The sequence below is a fragment of the Melozone crissalis genome, unplaced genomic scaffold (genome assembly GCF_028551555.1).
Source record: "Melozone crissalis strain CALT ecotype California unplaced genomic scaffold, PUWL_Pcris_2 ptg000062l_1, whole genome shotgun sequence".
NCBI classification, from domain to species: Eukaryota; Metazoa; Chordata; class Aves; order Passeriformes; family Passerellidae; genus Melozone; species Melozone crissalis.
Genome location: NW_026535840.1, coordinates 1,835,164 through 1,848,280, shown reverse-complemented (window position 1 = coordinate 1,848,280; position 13,117 = coordinate 1,835,164). Strand labels below are relative to the sequence as shown.

At 44.6% G+C, this 13,117-nt stretch overlaps 1 protein-coding gene across 1 annotated transcript in view; it reads left to right on the top strand.

The window, feature by feature from the left end:
- TET1 (tet methylcytosine dioxygenase 1) overlaps positions 1-12,710 on the top strand; it is a 54,698-nt gene extending 41,988 nt beyond the window's left edge. Inside the window, exons 10-11 of the mRNA XM_054288458.1 lie at positions 8,085-8,424; positions 11,569-12,710. Coding sequence (XP_054144433.1) covers positions 8,085-8,424; positions 11,569-12,710 — 1,482 coding nt within the window. The remainder of the gene's footprint in view (positions 1-8,084; positions 8,425-11,568) is intronic.
- The last annotated feature ends 407 nt before the right edge of the window (positions 12,711-13,117 follow it).

Here is a 13,117-nt window from a genome sequence, read left to right as displayed (position 1 = left end):
TATTGCATAACAGATCAAAATGGGAATGGGAGTGATCCTTCCTACAAAATACCTCCATTTTGTAAAGACTCGTTTGTTACTGTCTACAGAGGGCATGGGTTCATTTTATTGCATAACAGATCAAAATGGGGATGGGAGTGATCCCTCCTGCAAAATACCTTCATTCTCTAAAGACTCCTGGTCCTCTGGAGAGGCCTGGCCAGAGGGCAGGTCACTTTTTCCTGGGAAAGGGCTGATACTAAAGGGAAATGATTGTCTAACCAAGGAGCTGTACAGACCGCTGTGGAGGGAGAGCTAAAGCAAACTTATTAATTAGTAACTTACCTCCCCCAGGCTCACCAAATTCACTCTTTCTTGCACTGGGCACATACCAGGTTCCCTGTTAGTGTAGGTACAGGTCAGGAAGCAGACAGTATGGATTGTAGTGGAGCCAGGTGACCATTACAGTCTTTGAATCTCAGTATGAAAGGAAAACCCACAGATTGGTGTGGCTGTGTTATATACCTTGATGGATTACCAGTGAGAAAATTGGTTGGGAATTACTCAATTAAGTGATCTTTGACAAATTAACACCGTAGTGTTGAAGAAAGACAAGGTCAAGGCAGAAAAGATACAACTGGCAGTGTTCTTTGAGCAGCTGGAGCATCCCAGTGCTCTGAATAGTGAGGGTGACTGCTTGTACAGCAGTGCAGGTAACAAAAGTAACTTCCCTATCTATCAAAGGATGTATATCTGGAAAAAAATTATCTGAAATCTCTGCTTACTCTAGATTTTTTTGGTTTTGGAAATGCAAACTGAATTATTGTGTTGCTGTGATTCAATAAAGTGTTGCATTTACACCTATAGTTAACAATGAGCATTTCTATGTGACAGCAATGAAATTACTGGTACAGTTGCTTTAATGTTAATTTGTGTTTGTAAGGGGAGCAAAGGTCCATTCCTTTAAAGTATGGAAGCAGCTCTGGGAATCCACCAGGAATGCAGTCATCCATTGACTGTTATTTTTGCTTAGTGTTGGCAGTATGCATTGCAAAATTGCTTCTGAAGCATAGGAATTTGATGCCCTTAAAGATTCTAAACTTGAAAATGAGACCTCCTTGTCAGACAAACTACATTATGTGCTTTTTGATGAAATTTACTTTAGATGTTCTGAAAAGAATAATTTAAGTGCTCCATTGCCTCTTAAATTAGAGACGAAATGGCAGCTGAGTCTGCTACTCATTTTGCCATATGGATCCAAAAAGTCATAATATGGCCAGAAGCAGCTGGAGGGACAATTAAACCTTTTTTCTGGAATCATTGGGGAATAGTTCTACAACTGCATTTATCTGTAAGCACCTGCTGCCATTGCAGCTTCACATGGTCCTTGCTGGTGTTGATGCTTCGTGGATTCTGTGTGGTGTGTTTGCAAGTGGTTCCACATCTCAGAAACATGGAACAACTTGTGTGAGGTCATTGTGTGCTCATCACCATCACTTTCCACCCAGTTCTGCCAAATTTTGTCAGTTTTGCAGAACATGACCAACTGATTAGAACTGCTGAATACTCTGCCTTGCAGTCTGGTTTTCATGGGTAGCTCACTCACAAATAAACACTGCACACCTGTGTTCTGTTTATTTAGATAGGATTTCTCTTTATTTTGGTATCCTTGCAGCAAGGGGCTGTTTGTAAATAGAAACCAGCTGCAAGTATCAACACTCGAGTTTACCAGCTGGAATTGGGCCATTATGAGGGTGAATTGGGGTTGGGAGTTTCCTCATGGTCTGTGCAGCCTCCCCAGTGAGGAGCTGGGGCTGTGTTTGCTGTTCCTGTCTGTGCCCAGTTACACTCACATGAATTGGAAGCCTAAAGCAAAAAACATTGGTTTTTGCAAGCAGGGTGGTAGGACAGGCTGGGCTTGCTTCAGTCCAGATTTTCATGACAATCAAAATTAGGGTTGTTAGTTTTGGCTTATAACCAAGTCTGGGAATACCATAGGAAATGTGGTAAGGTCAGAAGAAGAAATTAGTGCATGTGATACCAGCACCTCCTGCACCATTCCTGTCTGGTTCCAGACGATGCTGTGTGACTGCCTACAAGGCTTAAAATCCACGATGATTTCTTATAAATCACTGATCATGATGGAGGGGATATTTACATTTTGTCTGTAAAATGTACTGAGTGCAGGTACAACTCTGAGGTGACGGCTCTCCCAGAGATTGCTTTCTCATCATGTGGTCATGAACAGAATGAGAACAATTTTCCCTGCACTGGAAACCTCCAGCATCCATCACTTTACTATGTTTCACTTTTTTTTTAACTGCTTGTCACACCTTACATTTTAAGGTCCCTACAGAGTGTACTTGTCATCCTGTTAGTGTTGTTAAGATTTCTTCCCTTTCCCCTTACAGGAACACAAAATCTTTATTTATAAAATTTAAAGTTCTTCTAGGCTAAAAAGGTTAAAGTAAATGCCTTGTGAGTTGATAATTGCAAACGCTGCTGGCTCTGTTATTGTGACACCTTTTCATTTTCTCCCTTCATCATTGGTAAATCACCTTTACTGCAAGTACCACAGGAATTCTGCATGGGCCACCCAAAGAAAAAGAAAGCCAGAGTCCATTCAAATTGTTTAAACCAGGCACAGACATAAGTTCAGCAAAGGACTTCAATGAGGTTAATAATAAGGAATAAGTTTCCTGTACACTTAAAAGAATATATTTTAAAACATTCTTGCATTTTTCTCAGTTTGTGTGTTTGATCAGCTGCACTATTTGTATCTGACTCTGAAAATTATTCATCCTGTAAAGTTTGTGTTAGCAGTGGGAGTGTCTTGGAAATGCCCTCTGGAGATACAAGAGAGAATAGCAGACCTTAACCTACACAAATTGGGGATTGCTGTTACATGGTAATTAGCACTGAAGATTTGAGTTGCTAAACATTGTGTCTGGCTAGCAGAGTCAAGCTCTGAATTGACCCTGCTTCTGGTAGAAAACTAAAATCAAACACTCCCTGCTTGCTCTGGAGTACAATGACAGTTCTACAGAGATGTAAACTAATGTGTTTGTCTGAAAGAAGCAGAAATAATTTCTGCCTACAAAGTGAGTTTTTAAAGAACCTTTAAGGCAATAAATGTACCATTCATTTTTACTTAGACTCTTTTGTCATCTCAAGTTCTCCTGAGGGCCACTGATGTGTGTTACAGCTGCAGTGTAGGGTGCATGCTCCTTATGGATGTGAAGCTAAATGGGCAACACAGATAAAAGCTTTATAGCTATTGATGGAGCCTGTGAAATGTGAGGACTTCTGTTCCTTTATCAGATTAGCTGTGAAGGGCCATGCTCTTCATAGCTGTGGAGATCCATTTAAGGCACTGGCAGTGTTCTTGTTGGGGTTTAAAGGTGACTGGGACACAAAGGCTGCTGCTGGTTCTGCAGTTTGTGTGGGTGTTGCTCATCCTTGGGGCAGGGGGCCCTTGGTGCTGGGCTGAGGAAGGACAGACCAGCTGCAGTTCTGCAGCAGACATTGGGAAGAAGGGGAGGAAGATAAATCTCTGTTTTGAGGGCACCCACAATATGTCAGTCATTACTGGCAGTAGAGCTAAGTACTGACAATCACCAGTCTGTCCCCAAACTCTTTGGGGTTCAGATAAACCCCCAAACACTCTGCTTTTGCCATGCCTTGGTGTATTTTGGCAGATCACAGCACTGGCAGGGGGCTCCAGGCCTTTGCAGGGGCTGACAGGGTGGCTGTGCATGGTCACACCACTGTCTGCACCCCCTGCCCACTTTGGGGGCTGCAGCAGCTCCAGGTGCTTCAGTTGGTGCTTCAGTTTATCACAGACAGGAGGAAGATGAATCCCTGGGCCTGTAAAGGAGGAATTTCTGTTGGGTTTTTCTATTGTGCAAATGGAGAAACGTGAGAGGGTCACTCTGCTGACCTGTGAGCTCCAGGGAGCAGTTCTGGGCTGCACCCTGTGTCTGATGGCACAGCCTGGGGGCATCAAGTGGGCAAAAGCAAGAGAAGTTTGCGGTTCCCTGCTCTGGTTTTGACCTGCATACACTGGTTCAGGGTAGAGCAGGCCAAGAGAACAACGTGGTTTGTGCTGGCTGCAAAGGAAAAGCAAAGATGTTTTATCCATGATGGTGGGCAGGGCTGCAGCAGCCCCTGAGCCCCCAGGGGCACCCACTGTGTCTCCAGCTGCTCTGGGAGGGGTGCAGGAGCCTGATTCCATCTCCCAGGTTTGGAGAGGCTGTTTGACTGCTGAAACCTGAATGGGAACCATCTGTTATTGCAACACAGTGGAAAAGGCTCCATCAGTGCTACATGTGGGGTTCAGGAGGACACAGGCACATCAAAGAGAGCCAGAATAACACACTGGGAGCTGTGTGGCTACACATGGATGTCTGCAGGGGATTGCACTGAGTTCCTGGTGCATTTGAAGTTTAAATGAAGGGAAAAGTAATCAAGTTTCATAAACATGCAACTTTTACCATGACATCACTAAACCCAGAATAGGTAATGAGTTTGATCACCAAGCACATTGGAAAGCTAAACAAACCTTTTGGCCAACACTTCTTTGGCCTTTGAGCATCCTGGATGGTTTAGCTGCCTGTTCTGGAAAAAGCAGAGTAGCAGGATATGCAGCTTCATGCTGTAAATGGCCTTTAACAGACTTGATGGCTTTCTCATGCTTGTGTTTCATTTTGGTCAGTTTGCAGCAGTGTCAGCACCAATGGAAAATTCTGCTTTTCACTTCTCAGCAGTGGCTCCTAAGTTAATGGAATATTTTGCACAGGTTTGAATATTGGAGTATTTTTTAAGCAGAAATTTCTCAATTGATGATTTACCACCTTTAGCTGTAAGTTTTTAGGTAATCTGTACTACCTGAATTTATGGCTGGTTTTCTCATATTATTATTTTCAGTTTAGATAATCTGTACTACCTGAATTTATGGCTGGTTTTCTCCTATTATTATTTTCAGTTTAGATAATCTGTACTACCTGAATTTATGGCTGGTTTTCTCCTATTATTATTTTCAGTTATCTGTTTGCCCTAGCACCCTTACTTTCACGTTAAAATATTTTAAGGGGACACTAACTGTGAAAGTATATATGTATTAAAATTGGTGTTATGGCATTTAGGCTGTAGATGTATTGGTCTTCAGATCTGGATACAATTTTGGTTATACATTAATTTCCTAATATGTATTTGAAGTCAGTATTTAATATCCAGGGTGTGCTGGAGTTGACAGTACTTGCAGCACAGTTGTGTCAATACAGTACAGCCCCCATCTTGTTCAGTTCCTCAGAACAGTTCTTCATCTTGTTCCACAGGGTGTTGGCTTTTGCATGGAAATTTATAATTGTGAATTGGATGAGGGTCTCAATATTCAAAATAAAAAATATTGTGGATTGAACCTTCAAGACTTCTTTCAGACTAGTGCCTGGGCCAGACACAGGCTGGACATGGTATTCTATAAGACCACTGCCCATTTCTGGTGAAAACAAGAGGGAGCCAGGCCCCTCCATGCTGACTTTATTACTGCTTTTGTTTATCATTTAGAAGGGGAAACCTTGGGGTCTTTCTGGGTAACTGCGATCCCGAGAATGTTAAAAGTCTCTTTTCCCAGCCTGGCACTTGAAGAAGGAGTCAGAGTTCTTAATTTCTCAGTCTCAAGGTTGTTTATTGTTCCTTATCTATAAAATTCTTTCTCCTGCCCTGCCGAGGTTTGCTCAGCAGGACAGTCCAGGCACTCTGCCTGCCCCAGGGTGGTGTTATGTCTTTATACTAAAAACTACCTGTACAATATTTACCATAACTTCCCAATGCCTATCACCCATGTTAGACACTGAGCTTCTACTCTAAACCAGTCCCAAAGTGCCACCATCACAGCAGAAGATGGAGGCCAAGAAGAAGAAGGAGAAAGGCTGGACATGCCCAGATTCCTCCATCTTGCCTCCTGAACCCCCATACCAAAAACCCCAAAATCTATTTTTCCACCCCATGATAACTTCACTATTATTCTACCTAAACTGTTGTGGCCTGCTGATCTCCATCTAAGGTTGGTAACTTGCTCCATGGGTGACAATCAAACCCACAGGTGTTTTGGGCTCTGTGCCAGGGTCTCTGAGCCCCCTGGCAGGGTCTGGGCCGTCCTGGACAGCCGAGGGATGTCCTGGGTGCCCACAGGGACACTGCACTGGGCTTTCTAAAAACATCACTCCTATATAATGATGCTCTCTGTATGTGCAGCCCTCTGACCCTCCCTGAATAAAGTGGCATCTGCTGGCCAGTTTCAGGCAGGTGTCGCTGAACTTGGCAGGAACAGAATTGTCTTTGGGATTTGGAGGCAGTTGCTGTGGGCTGTGCAGTGTCCCTGGGGGTGAGCTGGGGGGCTGCATGCAGGGAGGAGGTGCCCAGGCAGGGTGGGAGCAGGGGCCCTGCTGGGCCTGGAGCTGTGGGAATGTGGCTGGCAGAGCCCACAGGCAGCAAGGTTCCAGTGCTGCTCACTGAACAACTTCTGTTTTCTCTAAATCTGCCTCCTGGTGTAGAGGCTGCCCAGAGGAGGTGAGTACCTCAGTGAGTGCTACAAAGCAGCTGCTAACTGCCCTGGAGCCCCTCTGCATCCTTCCCACTGCCTCCTGAAAAGCTCTTCCTCCTCTCTGCCCCCCAGATTTCCTCCTTTTGCTGCTCTGCAACTGCCAAGCTTTGCATAGAGCTGTTGATAAGCCCGAGCCACCACGTTTTTGGTTCAGGATTTTTTAGTTTGTGTTTCTGTACTTTTATTTTTCTAGAAATAATTGTGTGATGCCTTTATGCAAAAGCTGTGCTATGAAATAAAAAATGTTTGAGTTTTTTCATCCCCTAAATAATAACATTCTTCTCCCCTGGAATGTTAGGAATGGTGAGAAGATTGGGAAATTGGATTGACTGTTTCTGATAGGTGTCAGATTGAGCCTGCAGAATGATGGAATGCTAAGCTTCCATTTAGGGAATAGAATTTCATCCTTGGATGGTGCTCCTGTTCCTTTCTGTGTGTAGTTAGTGACTCCTGTGGGGCAGCAGCTTCCCTGAGCCATGGTATCCATGTATGGCTTTCCAGCCTTGGGAATGGAGGTGCCAGAGCTGCAGAAGGTGAATGTTTGTACCAGTGCTCAGGGGTGAATGTTTGTACCAGTGCTCAGGGGTGAATGTTTGTTCCAGGGCTCAGGCACACAGAGCTGTTGCCATCCCTTGGGAATGACCCCAGGGATTGCAGTGCCAGTGTCAGTGCTGCTCTCTGGGGGATGGGTTGGTGTTGGTAACAGCTGGAACTCAAGGAGTGCTGGAAAGGTTCAGCATTTATAATGATAACAAGAAAACTATTGCAGTAAATTGGAATATTTATTCCTATTTCTGATGTGAGCTCATCAAACTGGATATAATCAGCACTCTGCTCTGGGCTCCAGCATCTCACAGCTCAGAATAACAGGAAGTAGGGCAGTGGCCTAAGAGAACATTTCCTGGGTCCTGTGAGTTAATTACAGTGGGGTGTTGATTTAAGAAAATGTTGAGAGAGGGAGAGAGTTAGAGCTGAGATTTGCAAAATGTATAGAGCAGTATGAGTGACCGTTTGTGCTGGTTTGGGGTTTTTCAATTACCAACCAAAACCAATTCCAAATCATGGAATAAATTCCAGATCATAAACACTTTTTGTTTAATGCAAAAATAATTTTTCATATTTTATAATCCTTTAGAATTAATCTGAACATCAATGATGTATTTACGTACTTAAAAAAAATCAGAATGCTTAGGAACTTTACAGTATATTTACAGCTGAGATTATTTACCAAGGTTGGCATACTGTAAGCTGAGACAAAATTTCACTTTCTCGTTGAAGACACGTGCCTTGATCTTAAAGTATAACAGTTTTTCTGTGTCATCACAGATGATGCTATTTGTCTGACAAATAATTTGTCCAATTATTTGTCAGCTGTTTGCATTTCAAGCCCGCTGGTGTTGAGGCCTCAGAGCAGGAGCCAGCAGTGGAGGATGAGTGCCTGAGCCTTTATTAGCTGCTGCTTTGTGCTGTGGATGATTTGTGGCCCTTGTGCCCCTGGCAGGTGTGCACCCTAACCAAGGAGGACAACAGGAGAGTGGGGGTGATCCCGAGCGATGAGCAGCTGCACGTGCTGCCGCTGTACAAGATCTCCCAGACCGACGAGTTTGGCACCGAGGAGGGCCTGGAGGCCAAGATCAAAGCCGGAGCCATCCAGGTGCTCACAGCATTCCCCAGGGAAGTGAGGATGTTGGCTGAGCCTCTCAGGGCTGCCAAGAAAAAGAAACCAGACACAAGGAGGACCCCGAGTGAAAAGCAGCCATTAATAGATAAAAAATATTCAACACCGGTAAAACTGAAAACTGAAGCCCCAGAACATCTTGGCAACGCTTTGCATTGTTTAGGTGAGTGATACTTGGGAAATTCTACCAGTCTGTTCTGATTCTGTGTTCTGTTACACATCTGATGGGAGGGAAAAGCCCCTTTAAAATAAAGCACTTGTATATTCTGCATTTTAGGGGTTAATGAACAAGTCACTGCAGCCAGTGTTGTCTCATGGGGCAGAATAAACCTCAGGTGATCACCCAAAAATAGTTTGTTGGTGGTCTGTGAACACCTGTGAAGTATTTCCAAGTTCCCTTATTCTAATAAATAATGGCAGTTTGACCACCTTGAAAGAACATTGTTGGAATTTTGACCTAAATAAGCACTTGAATTTGTGTCACTTTGAAGTACAAGACCTGTGTTCTCCATTCCTGTGGCAGACAGTGGCTTTCTCAGAACTGAGCTGTGACCCTTCCCTGGCAATGGCATGGACAGTGCTGCACACCAAGAGCTGTGTAAAAACCCCAGATTTCATCAAGTGGCACTGCAGATTGTCCCTTGCAGGGCTGTGGCAGGAGCAGGGCAGGGCAGGCTGCCAGCAGCCAGGGAGGTGCCAGGAGGCCCTGGTGGCTCCTCCTGTGCCCGTGGGCAGTGCAGGGCTGTGCCAGGCTGGGCTGTGCCTGGTGTCACATCCTGGCTCAGGCCTCCAGGGAAGGGCTGCTGCCTGGGACTGGCCAGTCCTGAGAGACAGAAAAGAGGAAAGAGGTGGAAGAAGCCATGGAGTTAAACTCCCTGATTAGCTGGTGAAAAATAAATACAATTAAAGCACAGCCTGTTAGGAAGAAGAGAGGAAAACTAGCCCATCTGCTGTAATTTTGAATTTCATTTCATAAGAGACATCCAGACTGTCTTGGTTTGGAAAAACAGGTGCCTGCTAAGGAAGGCAGGAGCCTCCCCTGAAATGGAGAAAATGAACCCCCCCCCCAATTGCTATAGGTTTTAAATTAAGGGGCTCTCAGGCAAAAATATGGGAGAGGAATAACAGTTGTTTAATAGGGAAGAAAATAAAAGGATAAAATAAATAATGCAGTACACTAGAACAACACTGACAGAGTCAGAACCCAACCTGACACCCTGTGGGTCAGGGTGTTGGTGGCAGTCCCATTGGAAATGTGACTGCAGCCCTCCTGCAGTATCAGGGGTGGTTCTGCTGGAGCAGGAATCCTGTAGAGAAGGATGTATTCTGCCTCTGAAGATCCAGTGGAAGGAGAGACAGCTGCTGTTCCTCTGGGGAATCCCATGGAGAAAGCCGTGCTGGTGTCTCAAAACCTCTGGATTATATCTGGGTAGCAATGCTTGGCTCCTCCCTCTGGATTATATCTGGGTAGCAATGCTTGGCTCCTCCCTCTGGATTATACCTGGGTAGCAATGCTTGGCTCCTCCCTCTGGATTATATCTGGGTAGCAATGCTTGGCTCCTCCCCCTGGATTATCTCTGGGTAGCAATGCTTGGCTCCTCCCCCTGGGCGGAGCATCTCCCAATGGGATGTTACAGTTCTTATCAGCCATGCAGTGACATTCAATAGTCTGTTATCAGCAATGTCCCCTCCCGAGGGAGGTGTGATTGTGGTCACTCAGAGAGAGAGATAAGGCAAACTGCCCACTTTGCAAAAGACAACTGCCACACAGATGGTAATAAATACATCTTGCCTTGCAGTCTGGAACACAGACCTATGTAGCATTTTTAAGGGGAGGAATAACAGGTAAATGTTTCAAAGAGTATCTTCGTTTTGGGGGAATAACATTTAAAAAACAAGTAAAATGCATTTGTTACACTTCCATAATTGAGTGCTGAGAGTTGTTAAAACTTATTTTTACAGAACAATCTCTCTCCTGACATGATGGAGAATGCAATTCTCAAATGCTGTGTTTAAAGTCTTTAGGGCAGAGGCCTTGCCCTGGGGTGGGGGCTGTTAAAGTCATTAAACACTTTGTGGTTTATTTCACAGAAAGGTTTTTATAGACTTGATGTGGCCTCCTCCTGTCCCCATAGAGCTTTCAGTTTCTGCATACTAACTATTGTGCCTCTCATTATCCCACTTTGACTTTTGTGCATTCCTATGGGAGGAATGTTTTTAATTCTTCACTGATTTATAAATTACTAGGAGACAGACTAGAAGAACAAATTATGCTTCTACACTGTGTAAAACTATTAACCATTGTGTGTATTTAGGGAATAAAGAAACACTGACAGTCCTCTGTGAGAGTAAGCAAGAGCTGTGTGGGTGCCAGCTGCCAGCAGAACATGTACAGCCATGGCAGGGCATGGCAGAGCCCAGCAGAGTCAGTGGAATTCTTCATTCCATGGGCTCTGAACCTGCCCATGGTGAGAGCGGCCCTGGGAGGAGCCTGGTCCCAACCCAGCCCAGCAGAGACAGCCGTGGCTGCAAACTAGTTCAGGGCTGACACAGACTGCACAAGGATGCCTGCAGAGAGACCTGAAATAGTGGGGCAGTTAGATGGGAAGGTGCAAGGCAGCCAAATCACATGACTCAAAATCCATTTTATAGGGATGGGTTTACCTGGAGCATGTTGCCAGATACCTTTTTTTTTTAAGGTAATTTCTGAGTCAGCATTGGAATACATGAGTCATTGTAATGCAGTAACTGTTTTTGCTGTGATGGACAAGATCCATAAACATGCTTTTTCCTTTCATTATAATGTGGGGTTAAGGCAGGCCAGAATTTTAACTGATTCATAGACTGAATTTCATCAATTATGTAAAAACTGAAGGCCAGCAGTCAGCTGCTGGGAAGCATTCCTGTAGGCCTGGGCTGTGTGAATTGGGAATTAGTGGTTATTTAATTTTTTCTGTTTATTTTCTTCATCTCTCACTGAAATACTTTTTTATTTTATGTACCAGCAGCCTGACTGGAAAAGGTTAAGGCATTAATTGAGCAAGGTTATTTTATATGTATGTGTGTGTGTGTGTGTGTATACATATATATATGATAAATATATGTGTGTGTATGTATGCTATATATATATATATAAAGAGAGATGTGTACAGTCATAGACATACTCCTGGAAAGCTAAAAATAATAATTTTGAAAAATCTGTATCAGTGTGCATTTTTCATGTTAGAAAGCAAGTATGCAAATAGAAGAGAGGTATTTTATTGATTGAGAAGTACTTACAACTTTGGTGTGCATTTCTTTCTTCTAGGGAACAAACCAGATGCTTTAAAACCTGGAATAAAAATGGAGCCTTCCAACCACCTTTATGCCATGAAACATTCTTCAAACACTACTAAAAATTGCTCTTTACTGAAGCAGTACACGGCCTCCTCCCCCTTTAAGGTGGATGGTTTACATCCTTACCCATCCCTCGCACACAAGTCTGGCCTAACTGCAGTGACTAATATTCAACAGGATTTTTCAGTTCCCTACGGGTATTTTGAATGCAGTACCAAGCAACCTCACGTGCCACCTTACGTTAGCTGCAAGAGCTTTGATGTGTCAGTGAAGGATTATACTGGAATTGTGCTGGACGAGGAGGTGAACGGCGCGCCACCCGTCCTGCCCGAGGTCACTGCTCCAGGCCCCCCGGCCCACACAGAGCCCCTGCCCACCGTGCTTGAACAGCAGCCAGACACACAGAACTGCCAGCTTCAGCTGGACACCTGTGCCCCCCCGGAGCAGATCAGCTCCTGTGACCCAGCGCTCCCACCGAGCTCCTTGGCACAGGACGCCCTCGCACCCGCGGCCGACTGCTCCCATGGGTGCCCCGTGGAAAAGGGCAGCTCCCATGGGGGACAGAGCTGTGACTTGGACTGTGCTGATGTAAAGCAAAGCAGTGCGCTGGGACAGGCAGCTGATTCTGAAGAAAAGGCTGAGGAATTGTGGTCAGACAGCGAGCACAATTTTTTGGATGATGACATCGGTGGGGTTGCTGTGGCCCCTTCTCACGGTTCTATCTTAATTGAATGTGCGAGACGTGAGCTCCACGCTACCACGCCGATTAAAAAACCCAACCGCAATCATCCCACCAGAATTTCTTTAGTTTTCTACCAACACAAAAATTTAAATGAGCCAAAACATGGCTTAGCCATGTGGGAAGCGAAGATGGCCGAGAGGGCGCGAGAGAAAGAAAAGGAGGCGGAACGATTGGGAACGGAGAACGCCGAGCTGGGCTCCTGCAGCAGGAACGCAAAGCAGCCAGGTGAAAGCAGAGATATCTTTTATGAAGACAACGAGTTCAACCAGATTCCATCCCGCAGAGCACTGACAGTGACCAAGGACAACGTGATCACGGTGTCTTCGTACGCCCTGACGCGGGTGGCGGGGCCCTACAACCACTGGGCGTAGTGCCCGTGGGGCCGGCACACGCTGGTGCTTTCGGGGGCTCACACAGAACAAGCCTCGTGTCCTTTACTCTTTGCTCATCTCAACCATTCTAAGGCTGAGGTAAAAACAAAAAAAAAGGGGGGGGATTTCTTCTTAAACTGTGACTTTAACATTTGGTGGTGCTCAAGCACATTTTAAGCAAAAAAAAAAAAAAAGTTGTATAGTTTTAATACATTCTAAAGAAAGATTTTGGTTAGGTTATTAACCTTGATTGAATCATTCAGTTTATTACCTTTAGGAATTTATATTTTGGTGCTTTAAATTGTCTGTTTACTACAAAAATCATTTATAGCTATTTTAACAGGTTCACATTTTATGGTGTTAAATCAAGTTATACAGTTATAGCTCTACACAGCTCTTGGTGCTTA